Source organism: Tachysurus fulvidraco, chromosome 3, assembly GCF_022655615.1.
Source record: "Tachysurus fulvidraco isolate hzauxx_2018 chromosome 3, HZAU_PFXX_2.0, whole genome shotgun sequence".
In the NCBI taxonomy this organism is placed as follows: domain Eukaryota; kingdom Metazoa; phylum Chordata; class Actinopteri; order Siluriformes; family Bagridae; genus Tachysurus; species Tachysurus fulvidraco.
In genome coordinates this window covers 14,201,120-14,222,186 of record NC_062520.1, presented here as the reverse complement: position 1 = coordinate 14,222,186, position 21,067 = coordinate 14,201,120, and the positions used below count along the sequence as shown (strand labels likewise).

General features: G+C 36.9%; 1 protein-coding gene and 1 long non-coding RNA gene across 3 annotated transcripts; one reads left to right on the top strand and one right to left on the bottom strand.

The window, feature by feature from the left end:
* Window positions 1-147: 147 nt before the first annotated feature.
* On the bottom strand, window positions 148-9,266 carry cenpw (centromere protein W). Its single transcript, XM_027148782.2, has 3 exons — window positions 9,056-9,266; window positions 2,739-2,852; window positions 148-649 (listed from the first exon to the last, which is right to left on the bottom strand). Exons 1-3 carry the CDS (start codon window positions 9,140-9,142, stop codon window positions 623-625), a joined length of 228 nt encoding a protein of 75 aa, XP_027004583.1. The 5' UTR covers window positions 9,143-9,266; the 3' UTR covers window positions 148-622.
* A 9-nt stretch (window positions 9,267-9,275) lies between these two features.
* Window positions 9,276-20,248, top strand: LOC113644166. Of its 2 annotated transcripts, XR_007140225.1 has the most exons (4): window positions 9,276-9,849; window positions 11,709-11,793; window positions 19,318-19,550; window positions 20,112-20,248. It is a non-coding gene; the product is annotated as an uncharacterized LOC113644166 (long non-coding RNA). The 2 variants fall into 2 exon arrangements; XR_003440953.2 differs by lacking the exon at window positions 20,112-20,248 and having other exon boundaries at window positions 9,277-9,498; window positions 19,318-20,103.
* The last annotated feature ends 819 nt before the right edge of the window (window positions 20,249-21,067 follow it).

The following is a 21,067-nucleotide window of genomic DNA, read 5'->3' as shown; positions in this document are numbered from 1 at the left end:
CTTTGAGGATTGGCTCTAAGATAATAGTTCTACTGATGCATGTGGAAATTGGCCAAAGATTTTTGTTTTCTTTTTTTATTCGGATGCACATAAAATTAAAGGGAGGAAGAGGCAGAGGGAGTATCAGGGAAGCATATTACGCCCAAGTTAAGTGGCACAAATTGTTTATTAACACATATTAAGTACTAATAAAAATCCAAAATGCAGGAGGAAAACATTTGTGGCTACGGATATTCAGGCCTGATACCATCAATCACGGACTAAAAGTTTATACACAGCTATTTCCCAACACCACTCTAAAGCAAAAGGTCAACAGTAATGGAGAGAAAAAGTGAACAGATCTCTACAGGGAATTAAACTGAGAGGGAGGGTTTACACACTATCTTGCAGGTTGCACATTTTAGGACTACACACTGAAAAAAAAAAAAAAGAAAAAAGTCAAATTCATAAAAGACAAAGAAGGTGCTATGGTAAAGATGAGCAAATGGTAAGCATATGTTGACTCATGGCATGACTCATGTGTCCTGGCCCCAGTGAAAGGGTGAGTCTGGAGTACACTGGATACCTGGGCTCTCTCAGACTGTGGGCTGTCATGATCACAGAGGATGCAATGTGTTCCACCTCATCCTCGTGTGCTCTTCAACAATTTCTGGAAGGAAAAAAGAAAAACAGGAGAGGCATAAAGCATAACTCATCTATGTAAAAAAAACAAAACAAAACAAAACACTTCTAGTTATTCTTCCTTCTCATTTTCTCATATTTGTACTGTTGTTACAACTTAATTAATCTATAAGACACAAAAACTATCCAAGACATGTAATTTGGTAGTGACAGCTTATAAAGAGTTTGTCCTTTAGCACAGCAAGCAGACTATTATTTCACACCAATCCACCTCATGCATGGATAAATCTCAGCTCTGCTTTGGATTACATCTAAATCCAATCAGCTGGATGGGTGTTTATAACTATGTTGACTCTTTTGGTGAAAAAAAAAAACAACAAGATTTAGACGAACAGAGCTGGTGTAACATCTAAAAGAGAAAGTCATTGAATTTACTCAAAAAAAAAAAAAAAGAATAAATGACAAATAGGACTGTGAACTAATTACATTTTATTACACACACACACACACATATATATATATATATAGGGATATAGTACAACACTTCAGTGCTTAAAATATGTAATATTTAAATCCAAAGTGGGCATAGCCTAAACCAAAAACAATTATTTTGTTTGTTCTTATATTAAATATTAATCCTTCCATTCTCGACTCCAGAAACCCTGGAGAACTAAATATAAGCACTTTCAGCATTATGAATTCTATCTTGGTAACTTATCCTATAACGTTAATTTTTGTGTGTGTGGAACTGTTTTGAATCTATATATCTATATAATCTATATAATAAAAAACTAGCCTCAACTGAACCATCACCAAAAGACTGAGAATCGCTGCACGGTCAGTTTAATGTATTTGGTGGTCTTTACTTATGCTTTATATCTGACAACTCATTTGTGCCGGCATAAAAGTAAAACCTTGCATGATCAGGCTTTATGAGGTGCCATAAAAGCCTGAATAGTGTATATCCTATTCATATCTTTATTTGTATCCATTTAGAACATATCTTTTTAATCCAAATAATGTATTTGGTTATATAATGAATATGTAGAGGGTACTGCTTCTATAGGGCTCAGGAATTGGCCATGCTTCCCTAAAACATAAGTCAGAGATGTGGGTTTACATTTTTTTTATTATTAATAAGAATTCTCATTTACAATTATGCAACTCTTTGCTAATACCCGCATCCTACAATGTAATGTCTATGAGCATCAACACCCCATGACCAGGCAGATATTGTAAAGCTCTAGATTAGTCACTGAATCATAAATATACAAATTGATATTCTGGTGACATCTGTAAAGGTTTTCAGTCATTTAAGTCATCCTGAATGTCCCATAGGTCTAAATCTACACAGGGTTATCAGGTTCTACTTACACAAGAGAAAGACATACTGAGAAAAATATCCTAAAGGTAAAACATTAATAGAAATGTGTAAAAGTCCCCTCATATGAGTCTAATTGCACAGACTTATATTTGGAGTCAAGATTAGGCTTTCTTCAAACTAGGCCCATCCTGACCATAATGACTTGTACGAGTGAATATCAGAAAAGAAAAGAAAACTGCAGTAGTGGGTAGGATTGGTCAGAACTCTTTGTGAGTGGATGGGAGCAGGATGGGATTATTAGGAAACATTCCCATACACACCTCTGACACATGCTGCTGTACAGAGCAGTGAAGCAGCCCTGGGTGACATCTGTTAGCAATGCAGCCTGATTGAATTATTATGTATGTGAAACTTAATCCAGCTGATCAGCGGCACCCTCAGTGCTTTTAAGGCCCAACACCTACTCAACCCAACACATTCTTAGATTCTTAAATAAGCACTAGACTAAGGGAAAGCGTGTTTCCTGCTATGTTGAGCTGCCAAGCAGCAGAAGTTTAACAGTTTTGTAAATGCTTACATCCCATCCAAAAAAAGAATGAAAACAATCAATTAGAGATCATTAGCAAAGGAGCAAAAGCAATAAACACGGAATCAATATAACTGGAGTAGAGCCTACTGAATGTATGATGTGATATATTACCAGATCAGAAATAATGAGGCCTTTTCTGCATTTAGTAGCACATTTCTCAACCTGAAATAGAACTATCAACATTACCAAGACTAGACTGGATACCTTTGCAACAGCTTTAACATGGTGGACTTTGATAGTAGCCATTTTCTCCTCAAAGGCCTTGATTCTGGACTCTTCTGCCAGTCGATGTAAGACAAGCAGCAGATTCAGCTGGACCTGATTACACAACACAAACAACCCAACAATTATTCATCTCTGACAATAAGATAACATTTTATGCAGGAGTCATCCAAAAACAGCTTATGCATGATAAATGGCAATAACTTCAATGGATATTTTTATTTTATCACACCAAAGGAGTTAGACATTAGAAATTCATCTTCAAATTGCTGTAAATCACACAGAAACTCTATATGATTACTCTAAACCTGTAGTGGCCAAAAAACACAGCGTGGGCCGTTGCATTGATTTGCATCACTTCTTATAAGTCCCATCTATCGTCATTTTTAGGTCATGCAAGTATTTTAAAGAAAACTTCTGCAGTTGCAAACACAAACAAGAGAAATGCAATATATGAGTCAGTTGAATGTAGCACTGGGTGGCTATACTTTCATCCCATCTCGACTTAGCAAAGACACACTATATGGCCAAAAGTTTGTGGACACTTGACGGTCACACTCGAATGGTTTTCACCTCCAAACTGCTTCTGCAAAGTGGGAGGCACACAATTGTGTACAATGCATTGGCATGCTATAGCATTACAAATTACCTTCATGTCAACTAAAGAGGTCCAACCCTGGTTCAGTATTTATTGGAAAGACTTAAACAAAAGAATGGAGGTAGTTACAACAGAAAAGGAGGGAGCTAAATCTGGAATAGATGTGTTATGTTCAGGTGTCCACACTCTTTATACCATATAGCGTATATTGTGTATTGGCTGAGACATGGCTTTACTTCCACTTTCATGATCTGAAGCAGGTCTAATGAGCAAGCAATACTAAAAATAAACATTAATTTTTAAAGACACAAATACACGGTAACTCCTAATCCCTGATCAGCAGCTACAGAAAGCATTTTTCTGTAGTTACTGACAATAAAGTAGGCCTCATTAGTCACTAATTCAGATACGTTTTACATTATACGTATATTTATAAAAAAAATAAATAAATAAAAAAAAAGCACATTTAATTGGAATTATAAAGTTTTCCAAACTGCACTTTTGCACATAGCATAAAGAAGGTTGTAATTTAACTCTGTAAATAGAAGAATTGTTTCTCAGTCAGTAAGAGCAGATTTGTTCTAACCAATTCTGGTGTCTATGTATTTGCTAAATGGTTCCAGGGATGCAGAAGCATGGATGGGATGTGTGTGTGCATAAATGCATCATATGCTCTCAATGAAATAGAAGAACTGCATTTAAGCTGTTTAAAGTTTCTCTGTGAAGATTTTGTAAAATAAAAAAAGGAATGTAAGTTTAAATAGTGAGTGCAGAAAAAGTCTAGGGAAAGAAAAAAAAAGTTTTTAAAAATTGTAATTAAAACTGACTATAGATAGTCTCACTTGGCACACTGTATGCCCATACGCAGTAATTTAATAATTCAAGCCACTCATCCTTTAGCCTCTTGTGACATAAGGCAACGCAGTAAGGCAGACTGTATATACCATCTTCTTTCATCTGCCCACATCTCTTCTGTTCTTTCTCTGTCATGTGTGCACACGTAAATGTATAGAAGTAGTAAGTTTCCAAACACAGCTAATGATTTCATTGTGCATGTACGTGATGCCCATTTGGATGCAATTTAAATCTATTAATACCTCATTTTCATAATTGTAGGTCATCTTTGGGGCGTCTGAACATTTTTCCAACAGCTGCTCTTAAGAAATGTTGGGAGAATGAAAGCCGAGAAGCTCAGACTCACACTATGCCAAAGGCTTTGCCAAAATATAACGACTCAACCTAACTGATTAAAGCCAAGGCCACTCTCTTTACCGCCTCATGCTAACACACACAAATGTGTAAACTTCAGAAAGGAAAGGGTGCCGAAAAATGTGTGATCCACAGAGCGATAAATTAGAAAAGGAACGGTCCTTAAAAAGTGTTCCTGATGTTAAATATAAAATTCATTTAAATATAAATAAAATGAGAATGAATAAAGGAATAGAACAAGATTAGATAAATTATACTCATTCGTTAGTAATGCTAAATGAATCAGAAAACGTTTATAAATCGTTTATAAATTATTTTTTTTCAAAATAAATTACTGCTGTTTTCATGGAAAGAACCAGACAGCACTTTGACAAAACAAACCGTTGCCGATGCTCATGCAGTAAATGAAAATCAGCCGATTGTGTGCCAGCAGTATTTGCAAAATCACGAAGATACGGGCCAACAGCTTCTGGTAACATTCATCAGAATAGAGGGTAAAAATGTGATCTCAATGATTTTGACTGTGGTATGAATGTTGGTGCCAGACAGGCTGGTTTAAGGATTTCTTGAACTGCTGATCTCCTGGGATTTTCACACACATGACAGTCTCTACAGTTTACTCAGAATGGTGCAATTAAAAACATCCAGTGAGATAAGAATGGACAATGGTGAACAACCAGACTGATTAGATATGATAAAAATGCTTCAGTAACTCAAACAATCACTGTGTACAATTGTGTTTAGCAGAAAAGCTTTTTAAATTGCACAATGTTAAACCTTGAGAAAGACAATGTTGGGTTTATATATATGAGCCAAGAACAGACAGCCGGGGCTACGTGGGAACAGGCCCAATCTGGATGTAGAAAAGTAAAAATGTGGACTGATCTGATGAATTCTGATTTCTGCTGAGGTCAAACAGATGGTAGGGTCAGAATTTAGCACAAACAGTATGAAAAGTCTGCAGGAATTGAAATCATGTCATTACGGATTTTCAAAGAAGTGTTTCCAACATTTTGTGGAATCAATGCCAGGAAGAACTGAGGCTTTTATGAAAGCAAAGGGAGGATCTACCAGTTTTATTATATTGTAGTGTTCCTTGTAAGCTTTATTAATGAACTTTCTCAGTTTCACCGGGAAGGGGTCCCTAGTTTGTAGAAAAAATGTAGAAAAGAAAATCACAGCTTACCAGAAAGATGAAACTGATTATTTTCAAGTTCAACCAACCATCAAATACTCCTGAGTCCATCTCAGTTGAAAGGATGATGTTAAGCCACTGCCTCAACCTTAACTTACACTTACAACCTTGAGCAATGGAAATGGTCGGTTCAGAGCATGGCACCAAAAGCTAGAAACTGCACTTGCTGGAACATCCTTCTAAATCATTTCACAAAATGGTTCAGGGATTAATCTTAGTACATAAGTACTTAATAGTTGTATGCAAGGCATTGTTCCTAAATATTATAACTATCATTAACTAAGCGCCACAGTGCCAAAACACCTCAAAATGTCCTTCTGTATCATTTGTCTTCATCATCTATGCTAACGACTATATACACAAACCTATTTCCCAGGCAGTAAGACTCTAATACATCACAAGTCGTTCCTTTGATTTTAATTAATTGTGATATGGACACTTAATTGCCATACAGCCTGACACAGAAAACCAACTCACACTTGTGGCCTTAGCACGCAATCGTAACATCAGCTAGGTCTAGTCATATCAGTGTAGAAGGCATTAATGGTCTTATTAGGAATGCCATTAAAAGAACAGAAAACCAGATCAAACCAGATATTCATTCATAGTATGATGGAAAAGGAGTCTTATTCATTTTCCCCTCATTCTTTCTGAGTTTAAAGGCTGGATTAGACCCCTGTAAAGCAGCGTTCCTTTCAGGCAGGTTCTTACATCTCAGGAGGGTCTCCACCTCCAGGCTCAATAAAGCGTGACCAGCTGCAATAGCTTTTTAATTAGGAGCCATTAGTGCATGGACAGTGTGCAGCCAACACACACACACACACACACACACACCTTTTTCATTTAAGGAAACTGGTGAAAACAATATGGTGTTGTCGAGCACTTTACTAGTAAATACCACAGCTATATTTAGCCACATAAATCTTTTTGAAAACAGGTTGCTTTTAATCATTATGACTGATTTGCTTTAATCTCTAATCTGTTCTGTGTGTACTAAATTATCATAAAATGGCCTGCACATGTTGATTCTTTGATATGTAGTATACCAGGTACAGATCTGAGCTTAGAACAAATTTGTAATAATTAACATACCTTTTAAACTGACCACTTCATAAGCAACACCAACTAGGAAATGTTTAAATAAAAAAAAAAAAGAATAGTAAAATAAATAAATAAATAAAAAACACTTACGCATGTAAATAGCACAAAACCTAAACCATTAGATATACAAGCCATTAATATATCTATACTTAACACAACATTCCAGCACCTGAAAGCATGTGATTGCCAGGAGGACTTTGAGAAATGTGACAATTATTTATATTTTTAGTTTGATATCAAAGGTCAAAGTGTTGATCAATGCTTCACCTTTTTTAAAGCTCTCCTGCTTTTTAAGCTTGATGCCATTATAGCCAGACATGGGAAACTGAATGTGTTCATTCCAAGGGGTCACTGATACATATTAGTTTGTTATATATTACAAAAGCACACAGTAATTTGGCTTACTTAACATCAGAATGTTGAATCATAGGCACAAAAATTTTGTTTGACTTTGAGGACTGTTATATGCTAACCGAATTAAGACACCTTCACATCTGCTTTGGTTGGTGTGAACTTTTTCTTTGGTTTGTTTTGACACTAGATATAAACACACAAGTCTTACTGGATTTGCAACAAATAATTAAACCCTGATATTAAACCCAAAATAGTTCAATTCTTTTGAATTTAAACTTTTGATCCTTGGTGGCAAACAAAGCAGGTTTATAAAAGTATTGGGCCAGATATCTGAATGAACATATAACACTTGCTTCAATAATGGCATTAAGTTGGTGACCCACTGACATCACCAAGCTGTTACATTTTTTTTTTCTTTTTTGTCTGATTGTTTTCCAGGCTTTTACACCATCTTTTAAATGTTGCCTTCTTTAAGGGTTTTCTCTCTCTTCAGAAGGTGAAACACATTCTCAGTTGGATTAAGGTTTGGTGATTGATTTGGCCAATCTAAAACCTTCCACTTTTTATCCCGATGAAGTCCTTAGTTCTGTTGGTGGTGTGTTGTGTCATTGTCTTGCTACATGATGAAGTTTCAAGGTCGTCCACCGTATCCAATGAGTTTGTATGTTTTTAATCATGAGCAGAGCATTTTTCCTCCTCACTTTGGTGATCAGAACGTCAGCAGATTTTTTTTTTTTTTGCAAAATCCAATCTGGCTTTCTGATTCACACTGGTGGTGAATGGTTTGCATCTTTTAGTAGCGACTCTATATTTCTGTTCTAAAAGCCTTCTTTAAAAGTGGATAAAGACTTTTTCAGGAGATTCCACATTGTTATACTGTCCATTACTGATGCTTGTGCAATGGCTCTGATTGATTCTTTCTTTTCTCAGCTTCAGAATAGTTTACATCTCTCAGCTTTTTTGATTTTTGTTCATTTATCCTTTTTACCTAAATAAATAAATAAATAAATAAATAAATAAATAAATAAATAAATAAATAAATAAGGTGAAACAAAGGGCTCAAACCAAAAGGAGACATTCAGAGTATTAATTTTTAAAACAATCAATCTAACAGAACACACCTGGCCAATTACTTGAAATGAGCGGTTTCAAACAATCGCCATGTTCTTAGTCGCCTCATCACATATACATAAGATGTAAATATCAGGAAATGAAAGATGAAATTCTGCTCTTTCATCTCATATTCATCTTTTGATCTAAAGCACAAAAGTGTGTAGGAAAAAAAAACAACAGAACTGGCCTTGAGCTTTAATACTTTCATTAGACTGTATGCATTTAGGTTTCACAGCTGGTGCAAGCTGTTCTATTAGTACTTCTTCCCAAGGCAGATTTGTATGGTATTGGTGGACACTGTATTTAAACAAATGACAGAAAATAAACAGATACATTAGACTAATCACTGTGGCCTGTGGTCATCACGTTTTGAACTTACTGTATATGTGTTTGTGTTTCACGGCTTGGTCTCTTAAAGTTTGAAGTGTGTATGACATTTGAGTGATATAAATGGTTCTGTGCTTGGTTCTTATTTAAGAAAGAGAATATACCACTTCTATTCATGTGTATATAGAAAAACACAATTTATGGAAAAATCAGGTTGAGTCTGTATGAGTTCGGTTTCGTTTCGTTATTAGCGATATGTTTATTCTGAGCCAATGTTTAGTCGTTTAGTTAAGTTTTACAGATTATTAAATAGTACTAAGCAAGAGCGAAACTTACTAAACCAAATAACACGCACTACATAAACAAGTTCAACGGTAACTGACATTTTTACTCAACACTTACCATCAAGTCTGCGTTTTTCCCAATACGTATTTCCGATTTCTTTTTCATTTGAGATTTTAAAACTGCTCTCGGCGCTTTCTTCAACATGACTGACTTTATAAGTTACGCTAACAGACACGTAAATACAAACAACACTTATAGTTGTTTTGAAACTGCCCGCGCGTTACTCTCGTCGCATAATGATGACGCATTGAAGAGTCGACAACGGGCGAATACCAAACGCCTCCTCTTAAGCTATGTAGTCCCCTAGGTATGGCGTGTAAAAACAAGTAATTTGTAGTAGCCGTAGTAAACAGATAAAGGGAGTAAGATGTTAATTTAGATACAAGCAGTTTTAGAGTCCAAATAATGGTGCTTGGCGGTAAATCCGGATGATTTCGACTTTTGTTTTCTTTGATAGATGACAAACAAACAGAAAGTGTTTGTACTTCTTGCAGTTTTAGGTAAATTTAGACTTTTGAGATTAATGCGACACTATAACACCGTTATTTCTGACTTTTTAATTGTTACAGTGGTATTAAAAAAAGATAAAACAACAAAACATTTAAACTGTCTCAAAAAAGTCTGTCCGACTCCAGTCTAAAACTGAAGGTGGCATGTTCGATATACTATTTTATGAAAAATGATTTTTTATTTAGGAAAAAAAATTTAGGAAGAAGCGTATTTATGTAGTGGAAAGTGACATGCGCATGCGCAGAAACGATTATCAACATCTAGTTATTTTTGTTTTAATTTAGTTTTCAGTGAATTATTTCCGGGATGAGAGAATTTGTCAGAACAGGCAAATCATACAGGTGAAACCTTTTGTATAGTTAAACTTAGTATGGTGGGCCAGTGTATTTATTTATTTATTTATTTATTTATTATTATTATTATTATTATTATTATTATTATTATTATTATTATATATTTTTATTCTTTATTGATTTTTATTTCTTTATTTGTTGATTTATTTATTTAATTTTTGCTTTCTGGTTGTGTGACACTGACAGGCTGATTCTTGTCTATTTTGTACTTCCCACAAAGGAAATGCTTTAAAATTCTCAAGTTGCTTTTTTTTTTACATCTTCCTTCATCTCAGTGTCATTTGACATCCACTAATATAGCAAATGACTACAGGCTTCTGTAAATTAGCATTAAATGTAAGGTTACTGCAGGCCTACATAATTCCCTACTAATTATATCATGTGGCTGCTAGGTTAAAGGCAAGATGTTTAGTGTTATATCATTTACTACAGCAATGCTTTAGGTATTTCTTCTAAAGTACAAAGCACGTGAAACATCTGCAGATCATTTGCCGAATTCAAAAATCTATATAATATATAAAATGTATCTGAAACTCTGCCAGAACTTTGAGTCCATTTTAAAGGCACAGGTTTTGTTTTGTTTTTAAATTAATGTCTCTACTCTTTTGCTAGCTTTCTGTCTAACCCCAGGTTTTATATATGATACTTACTAATAATATGTATCAGCTATACCTTCTCACATATTCTCTCACTGAGTGTTTAAATAACAAACATAAAAGCACTAAATTAAAAAAAAAGGGTCTTGTGTTAATATGTCAGCATAATAGATGGAGTTGTAACAAACATTAATGCTGATTAAAGTTATATTCTCATACAGCAGTACAGATTAAATAGTACAAAATCATGTCTTGCATTCGGTAAAAGGTTTTAAAAAAGAGTGTCCTGAAGTCTCTTTCCATATTATTCTGTTTGGATGTGGGATGATTTATAAAGCTACAGATAAATTACAGAAGATGAAGTCACTGTTTACTGATTAAACAATAAACATTATTGTTGGCTGAATGCTGGCAAAGAGCTGCAACATGGAATAAAATAGCCATTTGTGATTGTTTATTAAAAATGACTTAGTTGCTTTTGTTTCAATTTCCTTTTAATTTCCTTCTGAATTACATGAATTATCATCATGATGCCCACATAAATCAGTTCTGAATTAATTTAAATATAAACTCGTACACTTTAAAGTTAACTTTAATATACTGCAGTGAAGGATTTTTGTAACAATCTTTGACTATTATGAGTTTAAAGTTGTGAATGGGGGTTGAATTTAAACTCAATTAACCAAGCAAAAACATGACATTTAGTATACAATACATATCCGATCTATTTGGAAAATATGAGATTAAAAGTTTCTTAACGCCAAATGCCTTTCTTTTTGTAGATTGTAAGTGGAAAGCACCTTATTTTCCCACTTTTTGGTTCAGCATCATTCTAGCTTTCTCTGTACTTGCGTGATCAAAGCTCTTTCATACATCATTAACTGCTAAAACAACTCCCGTTATAAAGCTTTATCACTCTAATCTTCATGCTCTGCTGTTAATTCCATTTATTCTGCACACAGTAAGCTTTGCAATTAAACTGCTATAATCTCACTATAATATCCTGCAGTGTGTTTTGGGGTAACTACCCAAAAATACTGTTGTCAGTGAAATACTGGGGATTTAGATGTGTGCCAAAATCACTCAAAAGTGCCCAAGTGACACAGATTTACAATATTCCTCTGGATATCCCTGTTTTGATAAATCAACTAACGAGGGCAGATGGATCACATCAGCCCAGAAGACAACATATATTTAGCTTGGTAAATTACCTTGTCCAAACATTGTCCCAATGTGCATCTAATTTATCAGGTCTATAGTGAAGGAGGAAGGACTTGGTCCAAGCATCTGCTATCCAGGCTTGTGCTCTGTTCAGCCTCATATTTACAGTTTACAGGTATGTTTGAGTATCTGCTTCTTATTTTGTTCAAATCTGAGATAAGAAAGAAATATTAAGAATGACATTATTGTTCATGTCAAGCCTTCAGTATCTTTTTTGTTTGTGTAACAATATAGTACCTTCTATATACTATAAATAGTACTAAAACTGCTACTATTGCAGCTAACACAGATTGATGGTTTAGTGAAAAGGTCTTGAAACATTTAGTGCCTTGTTATACTGTATGTGATACAGAAGGTTCAGATGGCTAAGTCACCTTTGGGAAATAACAATTATCTGCAAAGCGACTCTCATGTTTAAGTTTTCTCCAAGTTCATACAGCAGTTGTAGAGTCCAGGCTCGCAATACAGAGTTGCAATTTAAAGCAGGTGCATAAACGCCATAGTATAGCACACAAAATAAAACGGAATATATGTTACAGATTTTCCTGTCTCTTCTAAATATCACATCTGGGGTAATACGTTCCAAACATGAGTGAGTGATGATTAAATAAAGATGTTAGTATTTCTTTGAAGGTCCATTGATTTGCATTTCTGTGAACCTCATAGTTATGAGCAGGGGCAGACCTAGCATTTCATCTTTAGGGGGGCTTAGTCCTCAGTGAGAATTTAAAACAAGAAGAGTTTTATATTATATATTATATGACTACATAGTAAGCCAAAAGTTATGGTATTATTTAAAATGGCAAAAGTGGACACCAAAATTTTATGCATGATGTAATGATGCCAGTCTTGAATCAAATCAGTTCATGTATGTGTGCATTCTCTACGATCAGTGTGTCCAATGAATGCAGTCATTAATACAAAAATTCACAAGACAAAGACCAAATCAATAAATGTTATTTTTATTTAGTATTGAATGGATTGTTTGCGTTAATATTTTGTTTGTGCTACAACTCTGGTAATAAGAATAGTGAGATTTCACTGCTTTCGCTTGCCGTCTTTGCGGCCAATTAACGTTATAGATAAACGCCTCCAGCTCTGACTGACGTGCACGCTGCGCGTGCCTGTGCTTCTCTGTTCAAATAAAGCAGACAGCTGATGACGCACTTTTGAACTACAAAAGACTAAGACTACAAACTGATAAATAATTTTCTTTCCCATCGACATGTCCTGCTTTTTAACGTAATTTTTATTGTTTATTTATGAAAGTAAGAGATCACAGACAGGGGGGCTGAAGCCACACTAAAAAAGGTCTAGAACCGCCCCTGGTTATGAATACAAAGATTTAAACTATTTATATCATTTGAAGAGTGGACTATACAGAGAATGTAACTGTAGATACTGAACTGAACTGAATACTTACAAAAAGGCACTGAAGTGGTCAACCTCTGTATTTTTGATGAGCAAATGTTGCTATGGAAAATGAAAATATCAAATAGCCTACATGTGTTCAGATGTTAGTAGATACACATGCAGTTAAGATACACATGCAGATACATCAGAGTCGGTATACCATCCAAAATCACTACAGTCTGTTTGGCAAACACATGCTATCTAATACACTTAAATGTAGAGAAAAATAATAGATGTCAAAGAATAAAACTTACAACTCCTGAGTTGCATTAGCCTTACACATTACTGAAAATAAGCATTTTCTACAGTTTTTCACAAAAAAGTTTTTCTTCCTTTGTTCATGGCCAATTTATACCCACCAGCCAGCTCCCCATCGCACAACAGCTTCCACTCATGTTTCCGATAAGATATATACAAATCCAGGCTCTGCATCTTTACAGTGTAATATCCTCAAAGAAGAGCATTGCCTGAGCTATCTGCCCTCTTCCACATATATGAGCTCACAGGTACCATTGATTGGCTAGTGTAGCTGTGATTGACAGTGGAGAGATAATGCAAACCCGCCCACTCAGAGAGCACACCTAATTTGGCTCTCTTGACCTGCATGTGATTTTTTTCCAAGGGATTTTAAAATCAGCAAAAATATATTTTACTATTAACATGTGTTCTTACACTAATGTGATAAGCATATCTATTTGAGTTGTATATTGAATACTTTAGGTTGATATTTATTTGAACTACTATTTATTTATACTAGTGTAACGAACCTTCTGACATGTTGTAAATCCATCCTAGAACAGGAGTCTAGGATAGCATGATCTATGTATGCCTAGGGACCATCGACCTCTGTGGGTGGCACAGAATCCTGGCTGGTACTGTAGTGGGGGCTTCTGCAATTGGCCTGGGCCTCCTGGTGCTGAATTGCCCTCTGGAGTTGCACATGAGCACCCTCCAAGACTTCTCTGCTCCTTTGGTAAAAATCATCTAAGGCTGAGACATTGGGCGGTTCATCCGACCATGGAAATAGAGATGGTTGGTAGCCAAGGATGCAGTGGAATGGGGTGAGACCGAGTTGACGACTGTTTCAAGCAATTTTGGGCGTACTTCACCGATGGGTGTAACTCGCACCAACTGTACTATTCCAGACTACAATGTGCCTGTAAGTAATACCCAAGTTTCTGATTAAGGTGCTCAGCTTGGTCGTTATATAGTGGAAGGTAACTTGACATCAGACTGACATTACTTAGCAAACTTTTGCAGAAAGCCTTCCAGACCCTAGATATAAACTCGACTACTATGCGTAATTATGAAACACATGATCATCAGTGCCCTGGCAGTTTCCATCGCTGTGGGGAGTCCCTTGAGTGGCACCATCTTGCAGGCCTCGGAAAAGCTGTCCCCTGCCACAAGCATGATGGTATAGCCCTGTGAATTCGGGAGGTTGATTATGAAGTCCACAACAATGTGTAACTAGGGAAGAAAGCGGGATGTGCAGTGGTTCCTGTAGACCTGATGGCATGATGGGGCATTTGTGAATGGATACGGGTGCTGCAGGCTTCCAAATATTCCCAGATATAGCTCGCAGGTGAGGGCCACCAGAAGATGTTTTGAGTGAAAATTAATGTTCTATGTATGCCTAGATTCTCTCAGGAGACACTTGTATTCTGTCAAGCTGCATAGGTTCTGGAAGGCTTGGAATGGGTAGGTCTTTCCTTCAAATTGTGGGAATGGGAGTGATGATTGGCTGGGGTGCTGGTTCCTGAGGAGGCTATCCAGACAGATAAAGATGGATTAATACAGTGCTAATACAGAGCAGGGAACTCTGGGGTACAAGTCACAGGACATCCCAGAGTGAGTGCCAACCTATTACGGGTGTTCACACATTAGGGACAATTTGATGACACCAATCAGCTTACTGTGCAGGTCTTTGACATGGTTTCTATAAAACAAATTTCCTGAAGCACAGGAAGAACATGCAATCTCTGCATGTATAGGGAGAGGAATTGGACCAGTAACCTGGTGGTGCAACCACTTGCCCCCAGCAGGTCAAACCTATAAAGTCTATATAATATATAAATGAAATATAATGAAATATAATGTACATTTACACACACACACACACACACACACACACACACACACACACACACACACACACACACACACACACACACACACACACACACACACACACACACACATATATATATATAGTTACCCTGCATGCAGCTGCAATATACCCACAATACAGTTTTAAGATGCAGATGCAGAGATTGCTTTAGTTGTGAAACAATAAATATTCAAAACTATTATTTAATTTGTGGCTATTCTCTTCAGTATCATGTTCTTGCTATTTCCATAGCATAAGGAACAATGCCTCACAGTTTCACTTTCCATGCTGGTGAGAATGCTGGATATCTTGAGGAGAGACCAAAACAATGTGGTGGGACAGTGTGGAATAATGTTTCAAAGTAGAAAGTTCTACTAGTACCATGTGGTCCAAATGAATTTGTTGTCAAATCTGAGGGTTTCATAAAAAAAGCGGGTGAATAGAAACAGGAAAATATTTTTTTCTCATACAGTATATATAAATGTATCTTCTATATGGTTTGATTTCATTTTATATGTAGTTTTGGATGTTTCATTGTTTTATTTAGATCTGAACTACATGCTACACTTTCTAGGTAAAAGATACATACTAAGGTAAAAAAAAGGGGCATGTTTGAGGATACCACAGCAACAAAGAATGGTACAGTGTAGTATTTTTTGGTGTGTATTGAATTCACTGAACATGCAGCAATGTGAAAAATAAGTCCTATAAGAAATTGACATGTGCTGATCAACAGATTGACCAGTCCTACCCTGAAATATGAATTATTCAGTCTGGTGGTATGGGGTGTACATCCTGCTATACATCTGTCTTCAGCATTTCTATTTATGCTACTAGAATAACTACTTTACCTAACTGCAAACCCAATCCATCAGTCTTGTGCTTATTTAACTAAACGTTTCAACTCCAGAGCCGAGGAGTTCACTGAGAGCTTTGTCCGTGTGGCCTTTGAAATCCAATCTCTTGTGGAAGCGAGCTGAGGAGTATGGCTCTGAGAGAAAGTGGAAACAGTGAAGAGAGATGGAACATTTGTTTGCATTCCCGCATGGTGTTTATGTTCCCTGTGGTACAGTGCCTGACCACAGACCCAACTGTGGTCGCACAAGCGAGACACTACGGAGCTCCACATAATAAGAATGATAAATATTGACAAGGTTATGGATTAAGAGGGGGTTGTTCGCTACTTGTGACAAAAGGTTTATGATTGAAGAATAACTAGCAGCTATCAAAGGATTGCAAATTGATTACGACAATGAAAAAGCTGTCAAGGTATAGAACGTGTGTTTTTGTTGTGAAAAGTGTTGTGCTCATTCCATCATTCTCTAATATCTGCACATATCACATGCTTTATATACGTATCTTATTTCATCAAGCTTGCAGTAATATCTGTTTATTGTCTGTAAGACCACAGTGGTTCTCAGTTTAACAATTTTTCCACTTCCTGACCATTTATCCAACTCCCTCTCCTGAACCTCCACTGCCCCCCATGGAGAGAATAATACTCCTGTCTCACTTCATGCAGTATGTTATCTGATGACATTCCTGGGTGTCAGAGACACACTGGAGATTCCAACAGCTTGCTGTCTTATCAGAACATCATGAGCTTTCACAAGATGCACTGACTGCATCCCTTCACCAGTGTTTCCCTCTCAACAGCCAGAAAACAAGTGTGGAGTGTGCCTTTTTTTTCCTTTTGCCTAAAAGCTTTTCATCATGAAACTATGCACAAGCACTAGAACAAGGATTTATTAGATTTCTCAATCGGTTGAAGTGATTTGACCATTTGTATATCAAACTCTAAAAGGGTATTAAAAGAACAAAAGCATAGATTTAAATCTTTGAAAAGAAACATGACAGAAAAAGACCACTCCTCTCAAAAGCAATCATTCAGAAGAACTTTCTATTGATTTGCACTGACCCTTCTCTGTAATAGTTCTTTTCCAAAATCATTATAATTAATGTCTCTGGCTGAAGTTCCTTCTCTAACACAACAAAAAGCATTAATAGTAGTCCAGAGACGTGACTGCCAATGTTTATTGCTCCTCGCCAAAGTCATTTGTCATTTGGATTTAAGATGCCAGCAATGTAAATAATTTAAGCAACAATTCAATGTTTCAGATTCATTTTTATTTATTTGCCCACAGTCATGTCTTGTAGTCATGTAGTTTATCATACAGTCCTTGTGATCCAAGGATCTATTCCAATTAAGGCAAATCCCAGTGACTCATTTTCTTTGGCCCTACATATGATATAAAATATTCAGCTCCATTTTACCTTACCAGGCGGTATTCAGCCCCTTGTGTGCAGTCAAACTATTTTCACTAAAGATTAATTTGTTGTCACATAGTGAAAGATGCCTCATCATCATATCACATCCATAGAACAGTGTCTGTGATTTTTAGTCCAGTAAAATAACAAGTGTGAGATCTTTGCAACCTAACTATACTACACCAGCCTGCATAGTTGTGGACAGACTGTTCTGCTTGTCTGATCACAATATCTGCTAACCTCCTCAATCACTCAATAAACAGTGCTCTTCAGTTTTCCTTACATGTGGCACTAATGCACATGCAGTATCCAACTGTATTTATTGATATCTTTCCAACAGCATTGTTCAGCATTTCCAAACAGTATGGTCGACTATTAATTGCTTAATTATCAGTGTTTGTGTTTTACCAGCCCTTTGTTTGCAAATGCATGTGTACATTTTTCACCAGTTTTATACTTTTTCCAGTAAATTACATTGTAGTTACTGATTAAAAAAATTCCAAGCAGTTTGGACTAGCACTATGTTCATTATTTTGGTGTGTGTCTGTCTGAAACATTCTAAAGTGAGAAGGAGCACAGCTGATGGTTGATGTGGCATTTTTGGGGGAGTGGATTGTTCAGGTTATCAGGGCAATGCTTCTCTGATATGCCAGACTGATTATTCTTTCACATTAACAATCCCTGTTGCAAATTCAATTAACCATAAGACACACACACACGTGCGCACGCACACACACAACGCACACGCACACACACACACACACACACACACACACACACACACACACACACACACACACACACACCCACACTGACAGACAGACAAATCCAGCCTCCTACTGTCTCAAAGAATCTACCTGGGGGATTCGAACCCATGGTCAAAGTTTTCTTCTAGGATAAAATCAAGTAAATCTTGCCATCTGACTGTGAGAGCCATGATAGCTCCTCCTGACAAGAATGTGTGTGCAGTGAGGCATGGTGCCCTCTCTTATCTTAACAGTTTGTTTTACGTGCTTGGGTTCGCTGACCTTAGAGTGTGAACATATGGAACTACAGGACCAAGATACCTCGTGCTTGCAGTACCACTCATTTAGTCTCCTTATTTTGAGGGCATCTCCTTATATAACATCACATTTCTATCAAACCTTATCTTACCTAGCACTACAGTTCAATGTGTTAATTGCTTGTTCCCGTGATTTCTTTCTACAAAGGTCCTACTCTGGTGTGGGAGTTCCTCACAACATCATGTAAGACAAGACGAGAGAAAACAGAACTGTTGGTGATATGTTTAGATCAACATGGCTACTAAATCCTCCCTATCAGTAATTTGTTGTCTGACCCATGACTGGGTGGTGAAATTAAGCAGATCCAACAATTTATCATTGTCAAATTGCTACTGAAGGAGACATTATAGATCCTGAAGGTATCCTGGTAGGTTATTGTTACATTGTCTGATTAGCAGCACCTGCTAATTCTGTCTGCTAATGCCAGTTGGCATGTTGAGACTAAATAAAGGGCATGGGCATTGTAGTATCATCTTCAAAAACAGTTGGCAGTTTCCATCATTCCCTCAAAAAAAAAATGTTACTGACAAAATTTCAACAGTGCACACTAGGCCCACAAGATGTGGATCAGGTCTTTAGGCTATTCTTACATCTTCTATATCATGTCAATCACATCTGACATTAAGATACCCACTAAAAGTTAATAAATAGGCAAACATAAACACCCAGGAGCACAAGGCACTAGCAGCTCACACCATCTGAAAGTAATAAACAAGGTTGCTAATACACCATCTGTGCTAATAACAGTGTGTCTATGAACTGGGTCACATGCTTTTTTGCACAGAGATTAAAAGAGGAGATTCCTGGAGCTCTGCCTGGCTGGTCAGTGCTTGTATCCCCATGAGAGGAAGGCAACCTTGGGGATTAGGCCAGTGTTGGTTCAGGCGGGTCCTGCGAAGACAGACAAAGATTGTCATGCTGCCAGAAGCTGGAGTCACTGAGAGGTGAAAGCTGCTGGCTGAGAGGACAGGCAGGAAAGTGGGACTCGACCTTTGCATGGAAAAGACACCAGTCGAGGTGAGGGTCATAAAGGTTGCCGCAGAAACTTATGAGTGATGAATAGCACAGAGGCCAGATTAATGTGGTTATTATTGATGATGGAAACATGATAGGGGGATTCAGGGTCCTGACGGAGATACACTAGGTGACTCACCAAGGCTTAGGGGAAGGGTGTAGATCATAGACGGTTACTTATGTGGCATTTCAGGTTTAAGGATAAACAGTAGTCACAAGCTTTGCAGACGATATGAAATTCAAAGCCTAAAGATGCCACCAGTATTTTATACTACTTCCAATGCTATCGTGTCTGTTTAGATTGCTAGATATGGATACAAATGAATATTTCATGTCACTGGATGGCTGGCAGGTGCATGGGCTATTCAGTTTCAGAACAGGTCCTCTGTGACCCTACCAAAGAGGGACAGAACCCTTCAGCAGTATTTGCCCTGACAATGAGCCCTTGCCATCCAAAATGGTGTGTGTGTGTGTGTGTGTGTGTGTGTATGTGTGTGTGTGTGTGTGTGTGTGTGTGTGTGTGTGTGTGTGTGTGTGTGTGTGTGTGTGTGTGTGTGTGTGTAGTTTGTAAGGAATTACCTCATGCAGAGTTGCTCTTGTTTCTTCTGCATGATGACCTTGCCCTGACCTGGAAGAGTATCCTTTTCACCTGTCTACACTGGAATTCTACCTTCATCTTTATTCAAACCATATCTTTCAATGTCTCATAAATAAAGCTTTTGTTAATTCACCACATTTGAATAGCTTTTGTTTATTCTTGTATGGATATCATTTGTGTTTATAGTTTTCAGGCTGACCAGTATTCAGTGTTCTTGACCCACTGTTGCTATATTATGAGTATTATACATATGTTTCCCTGTAGCACATAACTGAGGCTACAGATTATATGCTGATAAAAAATTCAGCCTCTTGTTTTTTTGTAGCTTCTTAGTTCAATACAATCTCCACCAAATCCACTTTGTATGATTGTGTGTCATTTTTGTTTGATTGTTTGTCCTGTTACCATATGCTGCTTATTAATAGCCTGAGCTAATTTCTCATTAGAATTGTAGTACCATCACATTAGTAAACAAATATTCCCCAGTGCCACTACATATTTGCTAAATTTAGCTTGTGTCATGATAACTGAATGGTCAGTTGCAAGACACTTGAAACAAACCTTTAAAAAAAAGTTGTTGGGGTGTCTAAAAGAAACTGCTATGAAAAGAGAAAGATTGGACAGATGAGTGGCAAGGCTAGAAGGTGAATCTTATGGTTCAATGGCATACGGGCTCTGAGTAATTGAGGCATGAAGCAGAATGTCCTTCACCCTATACTGAACAAGAGTCACTGTAACCAGAGCACCAAGGAACACATTACCTCAAAGACTTTTTAGAGCCTGACTTGTGCACGCAGGACCAAACAAGGGGAAAAAGGGATCATAAGCATCTATGGATCTAGTGATGGAGATGTCCTGGGTATAGTTGGCCTTTTTGGATCTTCAAAGGGCACAGGTGAGAGCAGCATTGTGCTCTCTGGCT

What these genes read in the sequence shown, in the direction of transcription:
- cenpw (XM_027148782.2), bottom strand. Translation starts at nt 9,142, where the DNA reads ATGTTGAAGAAAGCGCCGAGAGCAGTTTTAAAATCTCAAATGAAAAAG. An exon ending in GGAAAAACGCAGACTTGATG is followed by an intron (nt 2,853 to 9,055) that starts GTAAGTGTTGAG and finishes TTGTGTAATCAG; the next exon opens with GTCCAGCTGAATCTGCTGCT. An exon ending in ATGTTAAAGCTGTTGCAAAG is followed by an intron (nt 650 to 2,738) that starts GTATCCAGTCTA and finishes TTTTCCTTCCAG; the next exon opens with AAATTGTTGAAGAGCACACG.